Consider the following 25,884-nt stretch of genomic DNA (forward strand, 5'->3'; position numbering starts at 1 on the left):
AGGTCAGGTTTTCAGGATATCCCAGCTTCAGCACAGGTAGCTCAATTAGTCCCTGCTTCCGCCCAGGTGGCTCGGAGGCTCAGTCAGAGACTGAGTCTCTTATTGAGCCACCTGTGCTGAAGCTGGAATATCCTGAAAACCAGACCTGTTGGGGGGGGGGGGGTAGAGGACCGGAGTTGAGCACCCCATGTCTAACCCAAAGCAATTTTACTGTTAATGGTAAACATTATGTTCAAACCATGGGTACTAGAACGGCACCTCGTATACCAACCTCTTCATGTAAACGTAGAAGAGGTATTTCTGGATCACTGCATTGCTCAGCCACTGTTCTGTCCCAGTGATAGATTGGCAGCATTTCCATACTCTGGACAGAAGGCATTAATGATTTTAAAGAATTCCACATCAAACAACCGACACCCATCTCATGCAAATTCTGCCTCCAACACTCAGGCAGCAGCATAATGTTTCTAGACACAAGTGTCTCTGAAATGTGGGGCACTAAGACGAGAAGCCTGCAGATACCTCCACAGATCTAGCAACCCCCCAAAAATCTGTCTTATATACAGTCAGACCCTTCAATACAAGAGTGCTGTGATACAACTGTCAGAGATAGAGAGAAAAGCATTCACAAAACGGACACCCCCCCCCCCCCCCAGGAATGAAGGATACTGGAATGTGTGCATGTATAGAATTATGCGTGTGCGTGATTCTGTTTGTTAATACTCATACTGTATATATGTAAGTACAGTGATGGATTTCCCACTAGGCCTGATAGGCCCGGGCCTAGGGCGACAAAAAATGTCCGCCCCCATATACATTTGCCGCGCTCCAGGGCCTGATGGGAAGGCACTTGCATGTGGCGGCCGCTTCATTGCTGCCGCCCACCTTCTTCCGAATCACCGCGTCAAATGATGCCGTGGACATCACCAACATTACGTGGCGCCGTCAAATGATGTTATGACATCGCGTTACCATGGGAACACAACGCCGTGTGACATCGGCGGCGTCATTTGACGCTGTGATTCGGAAGGAGGAGGAGGGTGGCGTCCGCCTCTGTAAGTGCCGTGGGGGGGCGGCGGACCTTGAAATCCGCCGCTGTGTGTGTATAGATCTATGTTTAACTGAAGCGGAATCCTGTCAGGTTTGGAAGCCTGTACACGCTAAGCCATTGGTGCGCAAACTGGGGGGCGCAAGATTTTTCAGGGGGGGGTGGGGCGGTTGCAGAGGCCCCGAGCTCTTCCCGAAGACATTTAAATTAAACACCGGGGGATCGCGTAAGGCCTCTGCAATGTCCCTTCCCTTCGGCAACGCCGCGGGGTCACGTGACGCGCATTGCCATGGCAACATAGCGTCACGTGACCCCGCGGCATCATTTGACGCAGAAGACAAGGTAAGGAGGAGGGGCGCAGGCAGGGGGCACAGCGGGGAAAGTTTGCGCTCCTCTGCTCCAAGCCATTGTTGGTCTAATAAAAAGGTATCATACTGCCAATTTTTTTTACCCTTTTTTCCCCATATAAAAAATGGACCAATACGGCTAAAATGTTTTTTTTTCTCTATGGATTTATTCAGAATGGCCACTTACAGAACATGCGGGAGCAGAGATTCCTGTGTCACAAAATCAGAACCCGTCTGAATGGCTCAATCTAGGATTGATGTAATCTTTAACCGATTCAGTGTTGGAGAGGCCTGCAACGTCTCGCTCACAGCCCGCTCTGATTCTGAAGGGGTTAAATTGTTGTTGAACCCGTGTTTTGGCCCAGGGCGTTTACAGACTCTTTGTGCAGTCTCAGTGGATGCTCCAGATGTGAGTGCAGGGCTACAGAAGATGTAGCACTTCTTGCATTACAAACCCCTAACTTATTGGAGGGCTTGGCTTGCCGCGGTGGGCGTGCATTAGGGTTCGTCCATGCTGCCGAAGACCGCGGGCGGCAGCAGGAGGGGGCGCGCTTTGCGCGAGGAATCAGTTGAAACTGATTTCTTGGCGCGACGGGCAGGTCACGTGAGCGGTTCGCTCAGTGAGGGCGAACCAGCTCCGTGACGTCACAGACACGCCCCCCGACGGCGCGTCTAGCATGGCCTGAAACTGCACCCGCTTCACATGGCGAAGGCTGTATGGACGCAGCCTTTAGACCTCAGAGCGCCTGTTCTTGGGGAGCGAAAGCATACTACTGATTAATCAAGAAACGGAAGCTGTTCATCTGTAACATTTACCACGGTTTGGTCAGTGAATGTGGACCTAGAGGTCCCTTTCTTTAGTTGTTATATAGCTGTATCAAGCCTCCACCACCCTTCCTACGTGCACTGAGGGTGGTCTTCGTCATACCCCTATGTGGTCCCATTTATGATGGGCTGGTCCATAAGCAGCACTAAAGACTGAACCGGAGCCTCTTCCAGTTCCAGCACAGTGATGTTGTTGGATTCAAAGGCGTTAAGGATGCTGCCCGGGACGTAGAGCGTGACCTGTGGCCCTCGGGCTGGCCAGTACCGGCCTAAGTTAAAGCCGTTTATCCATACCTGACCCTGAAGAAGAAACAGAAGGATCAATGTAATGCTCCACAAGGGCGGCTGTCCACATTAACTGGACACAGAGAAAGTCATTTTCAACATGCACCTTTGCACAAACATTGACTTGAGTAGCAGTTAGCGTGCAATCACAGCTATCACACACTAATGAACGTGCCCCCAGGGTATCAGCGAACTTTGCTCTGCTTTTTGCTTTACTGCAGCTAGTAGCAATATGGGTTGTGGCTTTATGGAGTGATAGGCGTTATCTAACACATATTGTGACGGTAGCTGTGCATCACACGCCCTTTCTGGCAGCAAAGGGGTTACAAATATATACTTTTTCCCCAAAGGGACTCAAAGCGCCTCACAAATACAGCATAGTGCGCCATACGCAGGTTTACGCTGTCCATGCCCAGATGAGCTTACAATCTATAATTTTGGTGCACAGGGAGATAAAATGACTTGCCCAAGGTCACAAGGAGCTGACCGTGGGAATTGATCCAGGTTCCCTTGAAACAGTGTCAATATTTACAGTCAGTGTTTATACTCACTGAGCCACTCGTCCTCCCTTCTTATACTGCATTATTTCTCATCATAATAACCTCTGCAAGGCCAGGCTGGGGGTGATTTGGCTTATTACCTTTGTCCACTGCGGCAGTTTGATATATGTGTCTCCCTGGGCATGTGGCCTGAATGTGCCACTGTAGAAGGCAGGTCCCCTGTTGCTCTTCTTCGCTGGAATCTCTATGCTGTTTTGTTCCTGGGGCCAGCCCTCCGCAATCGGAGTGTCCAAGTTCAAGGGATAAATCAGCCAGTCTCTCAGGATGTCTGTCCCAAGGGTCAAGTTGAACACCAATCCCTGATGGGAGGAAGCAAAAGAAAGTCTGGTATAGTGTAGTATTACATGGATTGGAAGCAGCATCACATCCACATAGATGCACACTCAGGCTTATCGCTCACCCCCGCATGGGGTTGTGAAGAGATTATCCGATTGGACCGGTTTCTGACATCAGCCAAAGATTGCGGTCATGTGGTCACTACACAAGCGATCACTTGTGATCGAGCCACTGATTGAGCCACCTTTGCATAAGCAGGGATATTCTGAATACCTGTTGGTGGCCCTTGAGGATTAGAATTGGCCACCCCGGCAGCCAAGGGGTTAGGAGTCTCTCCCACTGCTACCCACCCCCTCTTGTGGTTCCCATTTTCAGCCTTCACCTTGAAATCACTGAAGTTGGCCCCAAAGTTAATTCTCCCCATGTTCTCCACCACGATGTCCAGACAGTCTCCGGCACTCCCGGTCACCTTGATCTCTGCCACACGGTCTCTCTCCAGCACACCGTAAAAGTCCTGTATCAGAGACACGTGGGCACAATGACTCTGAAGCGAGAGTATCCAGGTTAAATAACCTGCATGCTGGGCAGGCAACCGGTGTTATATAGCATCACGGATAAGGATTCACTAAACCAGTTCCCAGTCAAATAAAGTGCTTTAGTTTTATTATATGCTAAAGTTAACTTGTTGGTCCCTTCATCTGGACAACACAGAACATAGAAGGCAGCAAAATATGTAGTGAACCCAATGTGACGATAGCCTGTCACAGGTATTACAGGTTACACATAAATATATATAACAGATGATATATATTTATCACTGGGTCTGAACTGGGACGAGTCTTAGATATAATAAAGTGATTTTATTCCTTAGGATAGGTGTACACACGAATAATACAGTAACAAACAAGAAGTACACTTACTTTGGGGTTGGGGCATGAGAAGTATATAGCATAGCAATTCTCTCGCAATCAGGTAGCATTCAGATGATAAATTGAAGACAAAGGATACAGGGTGGACATCGGTTTATAAACCTTTTGTGCCCTATCCTTAACATTGAGTACCGTGGATTGGTTTTCAATTAACTCTAGCCAGTAGTTAACGTGGGAACACTTTTCGACCCATGCCCCCCGGCTAGTTGGTACATGCGTAGTAGAGCTCGGGGGTCCCATTTCTGTAACCCCTCCTCTATATCAGGAATGCCAGCTAGTCTACCAAATGGAGTACCTGGCAGGAAATCCTTTGTTGTGAGGTGTGGAATGGAACACTTGAAGACTGCTCTGGTTTGAGTAGTCTCCACCCCCATGCAAACAGTGGAGGTGACAAAATCCTTTGAAACATACTCAGGCCCTAGACATTGGGTCGCTTTTCTGGCCATATGCTACCCTGGTATGCAAAGGAATTTCCTCTGAGTTTTACCCATATCTCGGAATACAGTATGTTGGATAAAACATGAACATATTAAAATATCCGGTTCCTTTGGGTCCAGCAGGTCCAAACTTCCCAGTTCTCAATGCCGGAACTGGGACACCCTATGGTCCAATTTGCGACCTGCTACGACCTGGGAAACTGGAGATACACAAATACACTTAAAGCCGTTTTACATTTTAATACACAAATCTCCGCTGTAAATTAAATCACGGTTTTTCACTAAATCCCCATTGAAAACAACGGGTTCCGCCACCATAGACTTTCAATGGCAAACCGCCGCCATTGGCGGCTATGGGAATCCCCGCCATAGACTTTCAACGGGGCGATGCCGCCGTTGAAGTCAATGGGAGTTTTCCGCCGTAGCCGGTCAATGGGGTTTGGCCGCCATTAATGTCTATGGGAGAAATCCCGAACTTTCAAGGGGGTCCATACTCTGTCGGGTTGGTCCAAGAGGGTCAAGGATGGTTCTGCAGCGATGCCGGAGCAGTGGCTACAGATACCCCAAACCCTGACTCTCTGGGCCCTCCGGAACCGGAGCTATGGAATACCAAAATTCAGCATTTGACACTTAGCCGTTTTCCTGAGCTGTTTCTGCCGCCGCCATTGGAACCTATTGCGCGGCCCGCTCTTCTTGGTTCGACCCTTATCGGGGGTCCAGGATACGGGGACCCGGTTGTGGTCGAGTGGGGGGAGGTCTAGGAACTAGGGACAGAAAGAATTTTATTCCTAGGGGCCCTAGAACTGTTTATTCCCACGCCACTTGTCGTTGAACTTGACTTGTAAGTGATCAAAGCTCTCCTATTGAAAATGTATCCGCTTTGCGGTTAAGCGGTTTGGACGGCAGCCAACTCGTTCCTGGAAAGCTCTCTCGAGGATTTCTCCATTGAAGTCAATGAGCCCATTGACTTTCAATGGGAAACCGCCGCTCTCCCTCTCGGACGCCATCTGCTGGTCTTCTCCGGAAACAGGGCCAAAACAGCAAGATTCGCCATTGAAAGACATGGAGTCCCAATGGCGGCCTATGGGAGCCTGCAAAATGGTGCCTGAAAAGGCGGGAAAGTTACACAAAGGGCTATAATCACTATACAACTATTAACCCTTGTGCTCCCGGATGGATCCCAGTGTGTGTGTGCTGCAGACCAGATGTTACAATAAAACAGGGAAAACAGGGGAATACACATGTACATGTCATTACAGGGGTTAAATCACCGTTCTGGGTCTTAGCCCAGTTAACCCTTTGACTCCTGGGTGAGGTCAGGGGATGGTCAAATGGGGTGTAACCCCTTTAATCCCGGGCCACCCCCTTTCTCCCTCTGCACCCAATGGTTCAGGTTCTGCAGCCGCTGGTACATTCTGCGGTTCCGCAGAAGAAAAGGAATTCTCTCTTTGACTCGGACTGTTCTCCAGCACTAGGATATACTGTACTAAGCGGGAGCCTTTCTCTCTTTCTCTCTCATTTTCAACTTACTCAGGGCCATGTTTACTTAAAGGTGTTAATCCAGAGGTGCTCAATTCTACTCATTAAGGCCCCCCCCAACAAGCCTGGTTTTCAGGATATCCCTGCATCAGAACAGGTGGCTCAATCAGCCCCTGCTTCAGCACAGGTGGCTGAATCAGAGGCTCAATCTTCAACTGAGCCTTTGATTGAGCCACCTGTGCTGAAGCTGGGATATTCTGAAAACCTGATCTGTTGGGGGAGGGGGCTTGAGGACTGAAATTGAGCCCCCATGTCAAGACAAAACACCTTTGTAGACAATTCAATACCCAGTTCACTCCCACTCAACACTATTCTATCATGTAATCAAATAGGTTGTGAAAATCTAAATTGTAGGTGGCTGTAGTCAAAGCAGAAAGAGAGAAGTTACATCTAAAAATAGGGGAGGGGGTAAAAAACAGAAATATTGTGTGGTCAATTCTGAAGAGCGTGACTCTTCCTTACCCCACCAACCATAACATACGCTCGGTCATGGACACCATTGAGGGGGGACAGAAGAGGCGTGGCGATGGGAATGTCCCACGGCAGGCGGGTCCGGTACAGCACAAATCCAAAATACTGAGGGAGACAAAGACCAGAGTCATATATAATGGAGGCGCATCAAATCAGCCAAGATACGGGAAAACACCTGCGAAGAGGTCACCTGTTCTACTTCCTCGAACGTGAGGGGGTACTGGGTCACAATGGGGGATCCTGGAGAGAAAACATCAAGGAGATCCAAAAGATCCCCCACCTGAAGGACGAATCAGAGCAAGAGAGGTTAGTGCTGATACTGGTGGCAATGGTACTCAGGTATTGTCACAGGATACACACACAGACCTCACCCTCTCCAAGGTGACAAATCCGTAGTAATATTTCGGAGTGGGGGGAGGGATTGGCCCCAGCGGCACCGGCTGAAACTACAGAAAAAAACACAGGAGTATGGGGAAATGTCATTTTGGATGGTGTGTGACCACTGGTTCAGGGGTCGGGGGTGATGTCAGTATGCAGTGCTGTCTCTCCATTGGTCACAGGATGGAGGAGAAGGCAGAGCGTTATTGGGTGGAAGGGATTTACCTATGTGGATGCGGTGCACAGTTTAACCAGTTTTCAATGTGTGTGGGCAGAGGTAGATGAAAGGGAAAAGGTATCTTGCTAACCCATGTGTGGATCTCAGTGAGGTATGAGGTTGTGCTTGTGAGTAGTCAGCTATGTGATTGCAGAATATATTGCTTCTCTGTTTTAAATGGGAAGAGGCTGCATGTGACTGGGAAGAGGCTGCATGTGTCTGGGAAGAGGCTGCATGTGCCTGGGAAGAGGCTGCATGTGTCTGGGAAGAGGCTGCATGTGTCTGGGAAGAGGCTGCATGTGTCTGGGAAGAGGCTGATTGTGACTGGGAAGAGGCTGCATGTGTCTGGGAAGAGGCTGATTGTGACTGGGAAGAGGCTGATTGTGTCTGGGAAGAGGCTGCATGTGACTGGGAAGAGGCTGATTGTGTCTGGGAAGAGGCTGATTGTGACCGGGAAGAGGCTGATTGTGAACAGGAAGAGGCTGATTGTGTCTGGGAAGAGGCTGATTGTGACCAGGAAGAGGCTGATTGTGTCTGGGAAGAGGCTGATTGTGACCGGGAAGAGGCTGCATGTGACTGGGAAGAGGCTGCATGTGTCTGGGAAGAGGCTGATTGTGACCGGGAAGAGGCTGATTGTGTCTGGGAAGAGGCTGCATGTGACTGGGAAGAGGCTGCATGTGACTGGGAAGAGGCTGCATGTGTCTGGGAAAAGGCTGCATGTGTCTGGGAAGAGGCTGCATGTGACTGGGAAGAGGCTGATTGTGACTGGGAAGAGGCTGCAAGTGTCTGGGAAGAGGCTGCAAGTGTCTGGGAAGAGGCTGATTGTGACTGGGAAGAGGCTGATTGTGACCAGGAAGAGGCTGATTGTGTCTGGGAAGAGGCTGATTGTGACCGGGAAGAGGCTGCATGTGACTGGGAAGAGGCTGATTGTGTCTGGGAAGAGGCTGATTGTGACTGGGAAGAGGCTGCATGTGTCTGGGAAGAGGCTGATTGTGTCTGGGAAGAGGCTGCATGTGTCTGGGAAGAGGCTGATTGTGACTGGGAAGAGGCTGATTGTGTCTGGGAAGAGGCTGCATGTGACTGGGAAGAGGCTGATTGTGTCTGGGAAGAGGCTGATTGTGACCAGGAAGAGGCTGATTGTGTCTGGGAAGAGGCTGATTGTGACCGGGAAGAGGCTGATTGTGTCTGGGAAGAGGCTGATTGTGACCGGGAAGAGGCTGCATGTGCCTGGGAAGAGGCTGCATGTGTCTGGGAAGAGGCTGATTGTGACTGGGAAGAGGCTGATTGTGTCTGGGAAGAGGCTGCATGTGACTGGGAAGAGGCTGCATGTGTCTGGGAAGAGGCTGCATGTGACTGGGAAGAGGCTGATTGTGTCTGGGAAGAGGCTGATTGTGACCGGGAAGAGGCTGCATGTGCCTGGGAAGAGGCTGCATGTGACTGGGAAGAGGCTGATTGTGTCTGGGAAGAGGCTGATTGTGACCGGGAAGAGGCTGCATGTGACTGGGAAGAGGCTGCATGTGTCTGGGAAGAGGCTGATTGTGACCGGGAAGAGGCTGATTGTGTCTGGGAAGAGGCTGATTGTGTCTGGGAAGAGGCTGCATGTGACTGGGAAGAGGCTGCATGTGACTGGGAAGAGGCTGCATGTGACTGGGAAGAGACTGATTGTGTCTGTGAAGAGGCTGCATGTGTCTGTGAAGAGGCTGCATGTGTCTGGGAAGAGGCTGATTGTGACTGGGAAGAGGCTGTATGTGTCTGGGAAGAGGCTGCATGTGCCTGGGAAGAGGCTGATTGTGACTGGGAAGAGGCTGCAAGTGTCTGGGAAGAGGCTGCAAGTGTCTGGGAAGAGGCTGCAAGTGTCTGGGAAGAGGCTGTATGTGTCTGGGAAGAGGCTGATTGTGACTGGGAAGAGGCTGATTGTGACTGGGAAGAGGCTGATTGTGACCGGGAAGAGGCTGATTGTGACCGGGAAGAGGCTGATTGTGTCTGGGAAGAGGCTGATTGTGACCGGGAAGAGGCTGATTGTGACCGGGAAGAGGCTGATTGTGTCTGGGAAGAGGCTGATTGTGACTGGGAAGAGGCTGATTGTGTCTGGGAAGAGGCTGCATGTGCCTGGGAAGAGGCTGATTGTGACTGGGAAGAGGCTGCAAGTGTCTGGGAAGAGGCTGCAAGTGTCTGGGAAGAGGCTGTATGTGTCTGGGAAGAGGCTGATTGTGACTGGGAAGAGGCTGATTGTGACTGGGAAGAGGCTGATTGTGACCGGGAAGAGGCTGATTGTGACCGGGAAGAGGCTGATTGTGTCTGGGAAGAGGCTGATTGTGACCGGGAAGAGGCTGATTGTGACCGGGAAGAGGCTGATTGTGTCTGGGAAGAGGCTGATTGTGACTGGGAAGAGGCTGATTGTGTCTGGGAAGAGGCTGCATGTGCCTGGGAAGAGGCTGATTGTGACAGGGAAGAGGCTGCAAGTGTCTGGGAAGAGGCTGCAAGTGTCTGGGAAGAGGCTGTATGTGTGTGGGAAGAGGCTGATTGTGACTGGGAAGAGGCTGATTGTGACTGGGAAGAGGCTGATTGTGTCTGGGAAGAGGCTGATTGTGACCGGGAAGAGGCTGATTGTGTCTGGGAAGAGGCTGATTGTGACTGGGAAGAGGCTGATTGTGACCGGGAAGAGGCTGATTGTGTCTGGGAAGAGGCTGATTGTGACTGGGAAGAGGCTGATTGTGACCGGGAAGAGGCTGATTGTGTCTGGGAAGAGGCTGATTGTGACTGGGAAGAGGCTGATTGTGACTGGGAAGAGGCTGATTGTGACTGGGAAGAGACTGGCTTGAAGCACCAAGTTGACCAAGTGTAGGGTTTTAGTGTGGGGGCCAGGCTGTGTGTTTGTTTGTGGGGGGAATTACCTATGGGACTGCAGCACACTGTGCTGTCACTTTGCTCATCACAGAACTGTGTGCCATGCTATCATACCTTGACGTCGGGGATTCAGTGTATGGGGCGAGAGGCAGTGGGTGTGTATTTTAGGGAGGTGCAGGCAGGGGGAGAGCAGCGCAGGAATTTGCGCAGCCCTGATCTACAACCTAAGGCTTATCCGGAAAAGCTACATGATCTTAGTGGGGGTAGGGGGGTTTGGGGGGGAGATAAGGCGGGGAGTTCACGGGCATCCCTAAAAAGTTCCCTACAATTTTAAGGTCATTTGGAAATTGTACCAAAAACAGAAGAATGGACAATGCATCTGATCTCAAATACGCTATTAGAGAGGGTTGGGGTTCCTTACAATGCATCTGATCTCAGACGCGCTATTAGAGAGGGTTGGGGTTCCTTACAATGTATCTGATATCAGACACATTATTAGAGAGGGTTGGGGTGCCTTACAATGCATCTGATCTCAGACGCGCTATTAGAGAGGGTTGGGGTTCCTTACAATGTATCTGATATCAGACGCGCTATTAGAGAGGATTGGGGTTCTGCAGCATTTCACAATATAATTATACGGTTCCTTAACCAAAAAAAGGTTGAAAAACACTGTTCGAGTCCCTAATCAGAAATACAAAAATGATCTCACTGACCACTTTTCCGTTACATTGATTCGAGGGCATGAAACCTATCGGGGTAAAGATATGACTTTAGATCCTAGCTTCTATTGATTTACACTAGCTTTTCATGATAAGCAAATATAGCTTTGTATATTCAGACAAAGACCGCTCTGTGACTTAAGTATTTGCTAAGATTCCTTACAACCCCTTCTGGTGAGCTGTTTCTCTGTGGGGTCTGTATGTGGGAGTGTAGTGCGGGAGCGTGACAGGGGGGAGCGTGGCAGGGGTCACCTTGCTGATCACAGTGCGCAGCGCTAGCAATTTTTCCGTGGGGTCCCCGGCCTCCGTCAGGGGGGCGTCATAGTCGTAGCTCGTTGTAACCGGTTTGTACATTTTCTTGAAGTCAGCCCCTGGGGGGACATGAACAAGTTACATCCTGTCTCCCTTTTCCAGCAGCCTCTCTCTCTCTCCCCCCCCCCCCCCCCAGCACCAGTGAGGCATACCACATATTGAATATACTGTAGGGCAGGAGTGGCCAACTCCAGTCAACAAGGGCCACCAAAAGGTCAGGTTTTAAGGATATCCCTGCTTCAGCACAGGTGGCTTAATCATTCCCAGCTTCAGCACAGATGGCTCAATCAGTCCTTGCTTCAGCACAAGTGGCTCAATAATTCCCTGCTTCAGCACAGGTGGCTCAATCGGTAGCTCAGTCTGACTGAGCCACCTGTGCTGAAGCAGGGATATTCTTGAAACCTAACTTGTTGGTGGCCTTTGAGGACCGGGGTTGGCCACTCCTGCTGTATACAAGTAGCACCATTAAGCGCCTTACACTTGTTTTGTTAGTGATATTGTTTAACAATAATTTGCTCGCCGATATATTTCATATGATGCTAAGAGAGTCAGTTCTCCAGGTTACTGCTGATATTTATTATTATGTTGAGAAGATGGATCTCAGTCATTTCCAGCCCTCCTGAGCCTCTTACGCTTTGTCCCCAGTGGCCGCGGCTGCGTGCGCGACGGTGTGCCCGCTGCGCACAAAGTACGGCCCTCTGTGGGGCAGGCCCCAGTCGCCGTGTGTGCACGCGCGCACAAAGTGTGATGCGCGACCGCCTTTGCCAAAAAGACAAGATTTTTACCTTTTGCGCTCGGCGCCCGAGCGTTGGCCACGTCACAGCGGCGGTTTAGCCAATAAGGGCGAACAAGCCGCGTGACGTCATGCTCGCTCCCCCGCCACGCCTCCCCCTGCTCTACTCGAGACGCGCGTCCCATCGCTACCCCTAGAACCGCAGATCGCGGCTTAAACCGGTGCACGCGCCGCCAGACGCTCCGGCGTGCACCCAGTGACCGCGGCCGTAGCCTTAAGCTGCAGTTCACCACGATGTGTCATTTGGGAACTAGTTCCTGGGACGTGTGGAAGTTACAGGGACATTGTAACACCAGGCTGGACGCTGTGACACTCAAACATCTCTGCCCACAGGGCCCTCCTCTTTCACTTGTCTCTCTTTGCTTTATACTGTCCCCCTCCTCTCTCGCACGCTTTGCGCTCTCCTTCTCACCCACCCCACCCTACTCATACCGTTTCCCTCCCGCTCCCGCCGTCCTCTCTTACCGTTCCAGTACCCAAAATTGGTGCCTCCTTCCAACATGTACCTGAAAGACAGCAAGAGAGAAATGTGAAAGACCCCGACGCCTGACGTCCCACAGCTGCCGGCCCCCCACATTTATCTGCCGTATATGTAGGTGATACCTATACTCTAATATCAACCCACCTGCCTCTGACACTCAACTGACCACTAATCTCTTCCCCTGCTGCTGATATGTTTACCCCTCGCCCTGACCCGCCTGCATCTAGCCTCAATTTACCAATAACCTCTAGCTAAGGGTGTGGCCAACTGGAGTCCTAAAGGGCCACTAACAGGTTAGGTTTGAAGGATATCCCTGCTTCGGCACAGGTGGCTCAGTCAGAATGAGCCACCTGTGCTGAAGCAGGGATATCCCTAATACCTGGCCTTTTAGTGGCCCTTGAGCCGCCCCTGATCTACATCTGTCACTATCTACATCTAACAGCCCCTATGCATTTACTAATTCCTTCTACTAATCTCTACTGCCGGCAATATATGTACCTTTGTACTCACCTACCTTAGGGTTGCCAGGTGTCCGGTATTGAACCGAACTGTCCTGTATTTGGACACACAACCCAGTAAAAAATGAGGGATAATACTGGACATGTATGTGTATACCAGTATTACCTCTCAGGACATAGTGACCTGACCGGCTTGGGGGGCCGCGGGATTTCCCCGAGCAGGGAGAGAGCAGGGCTACTGATAGGGGGCTGGGCAGCTTCCTCCATCCCGATTGGCTGCTGCTGGGTAATGCAGCCAATCAGGAGGAGGTGTCAGGAGCCTAGGGGTGGGGCCAAGGAAAGGAGGAAACAGCATGGAGAGGTGAGAGGTGTGTGTCGCGAGTGCCTCACACCTACCATCATTGTGTCCAGTATTTTTGGAGAAACCACCTAGTAACCCTAACCTTCACCTACAACTTTATTTGCTATTGTCTCGCCTCTATACCTTTACCCCATTGCTGTCTTTCCTCCTCCCCCCCACTTCCTGTTGACATCTGAAACCACCACATCCTACTTGGATATCAGGGCTGCTCACATATTGACATTGGCTCCAGTCTTCAGAATGTCCAGCAGGCTCTGGCTCACTGCCTCAGAGCTGCTTGTGGAGTGTTTGTCCCCCCAGTAATCCAGCCAGCCTGTGTAATACTCCGAGTTTACCTGTAAGAGGGGGGACGACAAGTAGGAGGTGGGAGAAAGCAGTGGCCCCAGGGACTGTTGTGGGGTAAAGGGGAAAAGGCCATAATTGAGCAACAGAACAGTACAGTTAACTTCAGTCCTCAAGACCCCACAACAGGTCAGGTTTTCATGATATCCCTGCTTCAGCACAGGTGTCTCAATCAGTGACTCAGTCTTTGACCTGTTGGGGGGTCTTGCGGACTGGAGTTTGCCAACCCCTATGATAGAACAACAGTGGGGGGAGGGGGAATGTGCAGGGATATTCACAGTACCAGAGGTCCATTGGGTTGTATTCTGCGCAGAGGTTCAAACGCTTTTGTCACATTGGGCACTGGAATGAAGTAGAAAAAAAGTGTCAGATATTTTCCTGCAGCACGGATCGTCCTGCCCCTCACACTGCAGGATATACCCGCCGCCCTTTAAATACACACACACCCTCCAACACCCACTCACCTGTAATATTAAACCAACCTCTGCACAACTGGAATAACAGAACAGTGTTTTCCAGGCTTCCATTACAATGAACAGAGGTAAGGACGTACACTGCAGGTCTGCCACAGAAAAGGGAAGCACATGGGTGTCCAGTACTGAACCGAACTGTCCTGTCTGTGGACACTATCCAGTAAAAAATGAGAGGTAATACTGGACATGTATGTGTCCAGTATTACCTCTCTGGACATAGTGACCTGACCGGCTTGGGGCTCCGCGGGATTTCCCAGAGCAGGGCTGTTGCTAGGAAGCTGGGCAGCTTCCTCCATCCAGATTTGCTGCTGCTGGGTAATGCGGCCAATCAGAAGGAGCCTGGGGGGGTGGGGCCGACGAGAGAAGGAAACAGCATGGAGCGGTGAGAGAGGTGTGTGTGTGTGTGTCAAGCACGTCGCACCTTTCACCATTGTGTCCAGCATTTTTGGAGAAGCCACATGGCAACCCTAATTCTACAGGGCAAACAGGTCCTGATCTTTGAAATCTATGTTGCCCATTTCATAGATAAGAAGAAACATACCAGTAAAACTCGGCTCAAACTATCAATTTCAAAATGAAGGTGCTTGGCCGTGTAAACCTTTATTTTCACGGTACACTTGTTTTTTCATGGCTTGTGATGAAGGTACCATAACCGCCAAAAATGTAGTTTCATTTATTAAATGCAGAATCCTTTCCAAGGATACTGAGAGGATACTCAGAGGATACTCAGTGACTTCGTACTCAAGCAGCTGTCATGGTAACCTCAGTAATTAGCTTTGCAGGCCAGATTCCCAGGCTTCCCACGCACCCCTCTTCTCACCTGGTCCAAAGTCCACAGTGGGGTATATTCCCTCCAGGCTTCCGCACTGGAGTTCCTTGTCCGAATTGCCATCGGTGGTGAAAAGTACGACCTCCACCCCTAGGTAGAGGCGGAACTTGATGTGAAGATGGCGCATGTATCTGTGGTCACAGGCCAGGTGACTGCCATACTCGTTCTCCACCTGCAGGAGGCGACAAGCGAGGGGGGAGTCAGAAAAAAGGAAACCAAGGAAGTGATCAGCGATAAAGGGGTTAAGGCAGGGGGGGGGGCTCAACTCCAGTCCTCAAGCTCCACCAACAGGTCAGGTTTTCAGGATAACCCAGCTTTAGCACAGGTGGCTCAATCACTCCCTGCTTCAGCACAGGTGGCTCAATAAGAGGCTCAGTCTTCGATTGACTCAGTCTCCGAGCCACCTGTGCTGAAGCAGGGATATCCTGAAAACCTGACTTGTTGGGGGGCTTGAGGACTGGAGTTGAGCACCATTGGGTTAAGGGGAAGAGGTGATGAAATAGCAAGTTAGATAAAAACGAGACATGTGGGACAGATTTAAAGCGGTGGAGTCAGAGATCACCTGGACGCTAATTATGTTTCCTCCGTTGCTATACAAACGTGGACGCATTTTGGGAAGCAGAACAGAGAGCCAGGAATCAACAGCATTCAGGTAATCTGAAAGTGTGCGGAGTGATTAGTCAGGTAACTGGTTACCATATCTATAGATCCCACTTTAGAAACATGAGTTAGTGATTACTTCGATACTATGTAGATATTGTCAGGTAACTTCTAACCACATCTAAAAGGAGACGGCTACAGTGGAACAATACCTGGAGATTGCTTCATTAAACTGCAATGATACTGCATACTGATACTGATACTAATGATACTGCATACTGATACTGATACTAATGATACTGCATACTGATACTGATACTGCATACTGATACTGATACTAATGATACTGCATACTGATACTGATACTAATGATACTGCATATTGATACTGATACTAATGATAGTGCAGACTGACATTACATAGAGACCTATGTAAATAGTTGTGACCATATGAATACGTTACTAGTGTCACCTCTAACCATACACAGTGATTACATATTACAGGCAGTCCTCGGTTATCCAACGGAATCCGTTCTGGAAGTAGCGTTGGATGGTGAAACCGTTGTAAAGTGAGTCCCGTGTTAATCAGTGGCGGTGAGCGTTGGATAACGCAACGTCAGATATGCCATTCGTTGTAAAGTGAAACCTTGGATAGCGAGGACTACCTGTACATCGAGAAAAGACCTCTCGAAGAAATCTCTAGTCACACACAGCGATAACTGCGTCTGACTCAGCTCCCCTCAATCTGGAAGTTGAAGAGCATCAATAGAGGTCCTTCTGTACCTGGGTCTGACGTGCGCAGAGATATATCCTTCTTGTTCAGCAGCCAGGCCGGGAGTCCCCCCTGACAGCAGATAACAACATGAGGGGAGAACCAGCCAACAACTGAAGACTTGTCAATCAAAACTTTAGTTAGACGTTCATAAAGGTCATCGCACACAAGAGAAGTGTTGACATACTGTGCTCTTACTATTAAAGGTAAACTTAATATAGGGTTCCACTAACTTTCTTTCTGATGCAGTGTTTTGAGACAGGGTTTGAATTTAAATGAATCATAAGAATGGGAGTTGCTCCTACTGCACATATGTTGTCCTTATAAAGGAGGTTGATGGTTGACAGGTATATTATGTGAAACACACAGCAATCGACACGTGCATTGAGTGACAGTCTCTCACCATGTCCCATTCTGCACAGATGTAGGGCCCAGGTCTCAGGATGACCAGAAGCCCAATTGCTTTTGTCAGGTCCAGAAACTGATCGAGATCACGGTCACCCTTGAAATTATACACACCGGGCAGCGGCTCGTGGAAGTTCCAGGGAATGTACCTGGAGGAAAAATGGTTAAACTTTTAGTCACTAGGTCACCATTCATTACTGGAAATAATGGGAGAGAGGGCTAACACTGGGTGTAATAGGAGGAACCAGGGGGTGCCGGCAATATTTGGGTACAGCAGAGGGTTCAGACAGTGGTTGATGTGTTATGGTAGATCAGAAGTGGCCAACTCCAGTCATCAAGGGCCACCAACAGGTCAGGGTTTAAGGATATCCATGCTTCAGCACAGGTGGTTCAGTCATTGACTGAGCCACTGATTGAGCCACCTGTGCTGAAGCTGGGATATCCTTAAAACCTGACCTGTTGTTGGCATTTGAGGACTGGAGTTTGCCACCCTTGTGGTAGATGAGGAATGAGCGGGATGAGAGATGTTCTGAGATGTTCTGAGCCCAAGAGGTGAATCAGCCAGTGTTCGAAGTGCCATTAAAAAAGTGGTCGTACTGTGTCTGATTTAAAAAAGATCGAGATTGTTTAAATTTTAAGCCAACGCTCTTTCGATTGTATTTTAAAAAGATTCCATTGTTAAAATAGAACATGATGAGGCTTTCAAAAAGAATTAACTTTTTTTTTATTTAAAACAAACGCCAGATTGTAAATGTGGACATAAAGAAATAGTGGTAATCTGGGAGCGGCAAAAGAAAATAGTGGTACCCAACACTCTCCAGTACCATAACACTTCACCCACTGGTGTCAGCAAGGAATGACAGGGACGAGAAGTGGATCTCCAGGGGATGGGAAGGTTAACAGATGGGCCTCTTACACCTGAACAGCATTTAACCCAGTCATATACATCTTCATGAGCCGGTCCTTCCAGTAGGCTGGTTGGATGCGGAAGTAGTGGATGCTCCCCGAAATGTAGCGGAAACATTCCCCGTCCTTCTGAAAACAGTTTTGGTCAAGGTCGATTGCGAAAGATCGCCCCCCCGCCCCGGCCTGCGGAGTGAAAAAGAAGGGGTCAACGACAACAAAAATAGCCCTTGTGGCTGGAGTTCTCAACTCCAGTCCTCAGGACCCCCTCCAACAGGTCAGGTTTCAAGGATATCCCATCTTCGGCGCAGGTGGCTCAATCCGAGCCACCTGTGCTGAAGCAGGGACTGATGGAGCTACCTGAGCTGAAGCTGGGATACCCTTAAAAGCTGACCTGTTGGGAGGTCTTGAAGACTGGAGTGTAGGACCCCTGTCTTATGGGGTACTGACATTAGTGTGAGTTTTCCTGTTGGACCACAGTTGCAAACACATTGCCACATTACAGTGCCACGCTGTGACTGCTTTCATCAACAATAGCAATAGGGGATTACAAATGCAAGAGCAGGACACGTCCCTAAAACATCACGTTATATAACTTCAGGGGAAAGGTATGAAACATTCCCCCCCCCTGTATAGTACAACTGCAGTTAACCCTTTCTCAGTGTGTTCTTGGCCTCTCCTGCACTGTAATAATGTGTTAGAGGGTACAGGTAGAATTCTACACGTGTGGGATACTCCAGTTCTCAAGGGCCAACAACAGGTCAGGTTTTTAGGGTATCCCTGCATCAGCAGAGGTGGCCCAACCTCTGTCTGATTGAGCCACCTGTGCTGAAGCAGGGATATACTTAAAACCTGACCTGTTGGTGGCCCTTGAGAACGGGAGTTGCCCACCCCTGGTCTACGTGATAGTAGGTTCAGGCCCCTTTTTAACAATAATAATAATAGCATGTACTTGTATAGCGCTGCTAGTTTTACGTAGTGCTTTACAGAGACATTTTGCAGGCTGAGGTCCCTGCCCCGTGGAGCTTACAATCTATGTTGTTGGTGCCTGAGGCACAGGGAGATAAAGTGACTTGCACAAGGTCAGAAGGAGCCGACACCAGGAATTGAACCAGGTTCCCCTAGCGGCAAACTCAGTGCCAGTCTGTGTCTTTACTCACTGAGCTCTGAACATGATCATTGCCTCACTACACAAAATCACTGACAGCGGTGATCAACGGGGACGGGGACGGGTCCTGGAGAAAGAACCACTTTATTTATTTGTTTATTTTATATAAAAATTGTGTTCTTTTTTTTGTACAATAATAATATTCTGAAAATGAGGCCCCAGAGGTGATTCTCCCCGTTTTCTGCAATAGTATTAGTCACAAAAAGCTGTATGGTGCTCCAACGTGAGCCACTGGCTATATAGCCCAAGGATATGAACACATAACTGCAATAGAATTAGTCTCTTTTCAATCATTACACTGTTACCATTATTTTTATTAGCGCTTTGACTAAGTGCTGGGCAATTTTAATAGCGCTGAAGCAGGGGGCGGCTGTTACTGTTTCAGCTGTGTATACAATGTTTTCCTTTTTTACAAAGTCTCTGTGACCCCTTCACTGTAACATTGATGGCTGTCTAGCATCTTTTTCTTCTCTCTTCTGGTGCAATCACTTCACCTGTCTACATCTCTTTCATGCCCATGTCTATGGATCCCTTCCCTCTCTATTTGTGAACATATTGGTCTAAAGGAGGGGTGATCAACTCCTGTCCTCAAGCCCCCCTACAGGTCAAGATTTCAGGATATCCCTGATTCAGCGCAGGTGGCTCAATTCATCCCTGCTTCAGCACAGGAGGATCAGTCTTTGACTGAGCCCCTGATTGAGTCACCTGTGCTGAAGCTGGGACATCCTAAACACACACATCATACTAGACAGAGTCAAACGGAGGAACCTCTGAAGCGCCATTCAGTTTGAAGATGAGCCATTTGCAACAATATATCTTCAGATATGCTTTTAATCTGATTGGGCCATGTGAGTGGAATGATTGATGCTTCTCTCAAAATATTCTGACAGTGAATCCGTGTGGCACTATAAGCACATTTTTCTCTTTCATGCAACACACCTGAGTCGGACACCTGCGCTCCCCATTTTCTGTGAGAACCCCTGCCCCCCAATAATTACACTGTAAGATATTTGTACCTGCAACATTCTGTATACACACTGTCAGTGCTACTGTATATGTGAAACAAATATATATTATTAGCTAGATATTATTATTGGGTGGCACTTACCTGCTGACACAGAAAGCCCAGGAGCAGTATGGGGACAGCTTGGAGGACGGTCCCCATGGGTGCAACACTTTAACCCCTGGGCCCTAGTTCCTGGGCATGGGGTGCTGGGTTCTGGATAAGGAGTGCTCGGTCGCATGGGGTGCTCGCTTGAATCGGTTGTCACATCCTAATTGTGTGTCTCTCTTTCCACTCGCTTATTCTTGTACCAAGAGCCCTGCCCAGGACAGAAAATAATCATGTGATTATTAACCTGACTGCTCAGACTAGAGGTCTGAAATCCTGACTCACTCCCAGCTCGCAGATGCTAAACAGATGACTGAAGGGGCCTGTAACCAGTGGGAGACCACCAGAGCAAACACAGGCGCACAGTCAGCAAACCGCTGAGCTCGTGGATTCCCTTACAGTAAGGTAGCACATATTTGTTGGCAGTCTGTGAGCTCACATGACATTACCTACTTAACCCTTGGCTGCCACAAGGGCTGGCGATGCATGACAACGTTTCTCAGGCTGGGAGGCCGTCAGCGATTCAAATCTAAGAGGCCAATTTTTTTTTTTTAATTCCCTTTAAGGAAGCGACTCCTCATACACATCGAAGAGGTGTCGGCAGCACAGAACAGGAACTGCAGGGTTTGGGAGGGCCGCACTCCAAAAAAATAACATTACACCCACATCATTTCTTCTAGCTCGTTTTCTTTGCTACTGGATGAACAGTGCATTACGGAAAATTAAATGCATTACGGTTAATTAAACGGGTCATATTCTTTCTATTCCTGTCACCACAAAAAAATGAGCATTGAGTAGCTGGTAGGACCTCACGACCTCTCTCCCCCTACACCTTGTGTTTTCACTCTCCCCTTCCTATTAGATTGTAAGCTCATTGGAGCAGAACCCGCCATGTCCATTGTACCATTGTATGAACTGGTTTTAGATGATATCTATGTAAAACTTCCTCTATGTGTTATTGTCTTTCACGAGCCCGCAGTATTGGTTTGTAGAATATATTGGCATTTATAAATAGATAAATAGATAATAATACGTACATTTGTGGGTGCTGAACCAATAATAGTATAGCTGTCTGGCACAGATATCGTCTATAGCATAAGGCCAGGTCCCCACTGGCTACTGCAGCGCCCGCTGTGGCGGACACTGCAGGGACAAGATCCACCCCACAATGGGGCCGGGCCCGCTGCGAGGGAGGCCGCCGCGCTGCGCCGACAGAAACTCCTGCTCTCAAGAAAATTGAGAGCAGGAGTCGCAACGGAGCGCTAGGCCATGTCCCCCCCTGGCGGTTCAGCCAATGAAGGCGAACCTGCCGGGTGACATCACGGCCGCGCCCCCGTCACTCCCCCCCTGTCTTTACCGCTCCAGTTCTCTGCAGACCGGTGGACTCGGCTGCACGCGCCGCCTGCCTCTCAAGCGCGCGTGCAGCGCAGGCAACGGGGCCGCAGCCTAAGAGGTATCAACTGCCAGTGCTCACGGATAGGAGGGATTGTCCTGAAATATCCCAAATGAATCACATAGAAGGAGAAATAATCCAGGCACACGGTCTTTTCTTGAAGTCGTTTAATCAGCAATGAAACGACTAATTCATTGCTGATTAAACGACTTCAAGAAAAGACCGTGAGCCTGGATTATTTCTCCTTCGGCTGAACCAACAATCACATACCATTGCTACTTAATATGAGAGTATTTAATGATAGGGAAATCTGCACAACGTCATCCAAACCTATAACAAATGACAGAGGTGAATTTCAAGGGGACATGCACATTGGGGACATGCACATTGGGGACATGCACATTGGGGACATGCACATGGGGGACATGCACATGGGGGACATGCACATGGGGGACATGCACATGGGGGACAAGCACATGGGGGACATGCACATTGGGGACATGCACATTGGGGACATGCACATTGGGGACATGCACATTGGGGACATGCACATTGGGGACATGCACATGGGGGACATGCACATTGGGTACATGCACATTGGGGACATGCACATGGGGGACATGCACATTGGGGACATGCACATTGGGGACATGCACATTGGGGACATGCACATGGGGGACATGCACATGGGGGACATGCACATTGGGGACATGCTTCTGTTTTTAGGACCAACGCATAAGAGGAGGACCGGCTCTTGTTTAACCCTGTTAGAAACCCTAAGATCATGTGTAGGAAAGATACCAACATGTGGTCGATTCAACCTGGGCACACTGTGACATCTTAATACTGTTACTCTGCATGGGACTGATGAAGGTACTGTAAAAATGGAGATGTAGCGTTTTAGCGTTGAGTTAAGGACTCGTGGCTATTTGATGGATGTGAGGGCCATAAATATGTCCTTCTAATTTGATCATGTAGCACAGACAGGTGGTCAGTGAAGGAATGATCTAGTTGTATTATGAACATGTTTGTTCTCCTTACCTCAGATCATTTTGAGTCGTGGGCATCTGTTTGCTAACAGACAGCTAAACCTATCAGTCTGCTGCTCTTCTCTCATGTACTTTGGCCTTTAGCATACATTCCTCTTCGGGGGATATGTGAGCTGTGCACATGTCCCGTACTCCTGCTCAATCGACTGGAAAGAGGTATTATGACTGGAGTGCATGCCATTCTGTTACTATGGTAACGTGAGTTCTGGAATCACATAGGTCTCAGAGCTACCATATAATTATCATGTGTGTTCATTTATAAACAGCTATACTTACATTGATGTGCCACTTGCTATATAAACAGACAACGTTAAAAATGTAGCAGGGCCTTGGGAAGTCAACAAGTAACAAGAGCAATTGACTTCACGTGAGGAGGAAGATAACCCAGAGGCAGAGTATCAGATGGGAGCCGTAGTATCATTGATGGCACATGGGAAGTGTTTTGTGACATAATGAAGACCAAACAGTGTAGCAACGGGTCAAGGACTAAAGTGGTGGTGTAGGGTTGAAACTGTTGGAGGTAACACTAAAAAGCAATGGTATCACTGTACAGGACTTTAGCAAAACTTAATATAGGCTTATGTGTCCAGTTCTTAAGACTATGGGGGAGGTGTATCAGAGCAAATTTGGAGCAAAATGTATGCAAGTTGCGCAATTTTCATCTTGCGTCACCTTGCTTCAATGTATCAAGGTTTTTGGTCCAAGTTTTGCACCGTGTGCATAACCTTGAGATTTGGGGAGTAACAATAGGAGGATTTAGGGATGAGTTACTGTACATGATGCACAGATTGTAGTAAGATGGAGCCAACTTTGCATCACTTTTGGGTCAAAACAATCTGCCAGCTCTGAGGTGGCGCAAACTGTTCTTTCCAGCAATTTGCATCAAACGTACAGGCCGTGCGCCACTGCCTGCTCTGCCTTCGTCTGCGCACGTTGCCACACTTCTGGGTCACGCGCACAGGCCTTACAGGGCGCGCGCACCCAGCCTCCTTTCCCTCGGCCTTGCACGGATGGCTCCGCCCACCGCCCATCGCGGAACTCTCCGCCTCTCATTCCTGCCACACACCTGGCTTCCTCCTCCCCTCTGCACCTGAACCTATCCCTGGAACTACCCAGACACACCTCCGCCCCTCCTCTGCCCTCCATTGGTCTGCCGTCCTTTAATACCCCAGTTCTCCCTCTCCTTCCTCGCTCTGCATAGCTTCTAGTAGCCTTGTGCTGTTTGGAGTTCTGTGCCTGGCTCTCTTCTCTGTTCCAGTTCGTGATTCTGATTCGGCTCGTCTGCCTACCCTTCCTGACTCTGGACCCCGGCTCCCTCCTGACTACGTGTACCTCTCTGACCCCTGGACTCGGCTACGGATTACGACTTCGCTGTTCTCTCCTTCCCTCGACCCATGGCTTACGGACTCACTCCTCGGACCTCTGGCGCCCCGGACTCGGCAAGTACCTAACCACCCTTCTCTCACCAGACCCGGCAACGCACCCTACCACACTCCAGGCACGCCCTCACTGCTGTGGGTGTGTGGTATAATCCCTTCAACCTCAGTACTGGGGACTGGTCTGGTCTGCGGGCAGCACAGCGTTACACCGGGGTATGCCTGTAATGAACACTGTTGTACATTTGACGCAAATGCGAGCAGAAAGTGGTGCAATGCGTCAAAACACTCTTTTATTTGCACTTTCTTTACATTAATACATCTTCCCTCATATCTCATTGTGGAAAGTGGGACTGCACACGTGATAAGTTCTGCACCGTAAGAATGGAGAATTAGATCAACATTCTCACTTACTTTTATTAAGGCGAATACACTTCATTTAGTAATGTATAACGCCTGCATTTTTTCACAACCATAATTCTTCAGGGCTAAAAATAACCAAATATTTAGTCAAATCTATGTAACTTAATTTGGAACACTAAAAATGAAGAATATGTGAGTGCAAACTACATCTATAAAGAATTGTAATGATGGCCATTTGAAATGTAACTACATGCAAAATAATAAACACACAATCCCAGCCAGCTCTAACCCCAGAACCCACCACATCATATATTGTATTGTATGTCTTTATTTATATAGCGCCATTAATGTACATAGCGCTTCACAGTAGTAATACACGTGGTAATCAATATATATACATCTCAAAGGGAGTGCTACTGATTGTAGCCAAATGTATAAAACGAAAGACAAAGATACCCAATGCTACATACATCCAATGTGACAAAATATACTGTTAAATACCGCAATGTATGTATATTCTCATGAGTAAGGGTCATTTAGTTAGAACCTGACATTGAGGTATTTATGATGTGGTGAGTTCTGGGGTTAGAGCTTGCTGAGATTGTGTGTTTATTCATTTTAGTTTTCAACTGGCATCAGTTGTTTGGAGGTTGGTGACTCCTCCTCCCTGGGTTTAAGCTCACCCTACCCCACTTTTTAAGTAGTAGGGTTTTTTTTTCATGTTCCTGTGTGGACAGACCCCCTGAGGTCATTCTCCCTCCAGCAGAAGTAAATGAGAATTTGCATAGGTAGTGTTAGGACCTGCTTACTAGTCGTGCCTTTGCGTTGTTTTGAAGGCTTATAACGCTTTGGCCAAAGGGTTTAACTAAATGACCCTTACTCATGAGAATACTGACATTGAGGTATTTACTGTAACTGTATATTTTGTCACAATGGATGTAGCATTGGGTATTTTTGTCTTTTGTTGTATACATGCAAAATAATACAGATGTACTACAAAACATAGAGCCTGAAACCCATGGATCAATATCTAATTTAACTTATACATAGGGTGACCATATTTTTCCGGGGTCAAACCGGGACGTTCGTGCATGCGTGAGCGGCGATTTACAAAACTGTGACATTTACTATCATTTCCCGCCACTGGAACAGACAATAAAAAAACTGGACTATCCCCACCTAACCCAGGACATCTGGTCACACTACTTATACATCAACCTAATAGGTTAACAGGTCTGTGGCTTATAAATGCCGTGAAATGCTGAGTTCAGTGTCGATCCTCTTTATTCTTCCATCATAATAAAATGTCAATACTCAACAGAACCCCAGTAATACCTCTCACATTTAGACATTTGAGCTCTCACTGGGAATGAGTCTCACTGACTCATAGTAGGGAATTCTCACTGACTCAATACACTAATTATACTGTCAACAAGATGAATGTCATATAGATCTTCCCAATGATGCCTCTATTTTGATGCTTCTCGTTGCTGATGCTGTTCTTTATTTGCTGTGGAAACCAAATATTGAATAAATAACGCAATGTAAGGTAAATTTATTCATATGAAACATCTAAAGGCGAATGGGAAAACTGCTGCATTCTTATTAACCCTTTAACTGCAAGAGGGACCTAGAGCATTGGATGTGCAGTTTACTGTTGCATTAGAGGTTAATAAGCAAATTAAAAACATTTTAGTGAGCTTCAACAATTTATAATGTTCCAGAAGTATTAACATGAAATATCTCTAGGCACATGGGGAAGTTGGTGCTTTTGTAAGAAGGTCACCATGGGCAGGTCACGGCTGCACTGCAGGGTTT

At 48.5% G+C, this 25,884-nt stretch overlaps 1 protein-coding gene across 5 annotated transcripts; it reads right to left on the reverse strand.

The window, feature by feature from the left end:
• Positions 1 to 1,540: 1,540 nt before the first annotated feature.
• On the reverse strand, positions 1,541 to 22,443 carry GLB1L (galactosidase beta 1 like). 5 transcript variants are annotated; one of them, XM_075609584.1, is made up of 17 exons: positions 22,320 to 22,443; positions 19,883 to 20,096; positions 17,620 to 17,792; positions 16,702 to 16,852; positions 16,310 to 16,370; positions 15,490 to 15,584; positions 14,919 to 15,099; positions 13,909 to 13,967; positions 13,497 to 13,618; positions 12,449 to 12,489; positions 11,131 to 11,249; positions 7,089 to 7,163; positions 6,908 to 6,997; positions 6,709 to 6,822; positions 3,724 to 3,855; positions 3,146 to 3,364; positions 1,541 to 2,520 (listed from the first exon to the last, which is right to left on the reverse strand). In XM_075609584.1, exons 2-17 carry the CDS (start codon positions 19,937 to 19,939, stop codon positions 2,326 to 2,328), a joined length of 1,884 nt encoding a protein of 627 aa, XP_075465699.1. In that variant the 5' UTR covers positions 19,940 to 20,096; positions 22,320 to 22,443; the 3' UTR covers positions 1,541 to 2,325. The 5 variants fall into 5 exon arrangements, with proteins under 5 accessions (XP_075465699.1, XP_075465698.1, XP_075465701.1 ...); XM_075609583.1 differs by lacking the exon at positions 22,320 to 22,443 and adding an exon at positions 20,335 to 20,470; XM_075609586.1 differs by lacking the exon at positions 22,320 to 22,443 and having other exon boundaries at positions 17,528 to 17,792; positions 19,883 to 20,275.
• Positions 22,444 to 25,884: the final 3,441 nt, after the last annotated feature.

The sequence above is a fragment of the Ascaphus truei genome, chromosome 7 (assembly GCF_040206685.1).
Source record: "Ascaphus truei isolate aAscTru1 chromosome 7, aAscTru1.hap1, whole genome shotgun sequence".
In the NCBI taxonomy this organism is placed as follows: Eukaryota; Metazoa; Chordata; class Amphibia; order Anura; family Ascaphidae; genus Ascaphus; species Ascaphus truei.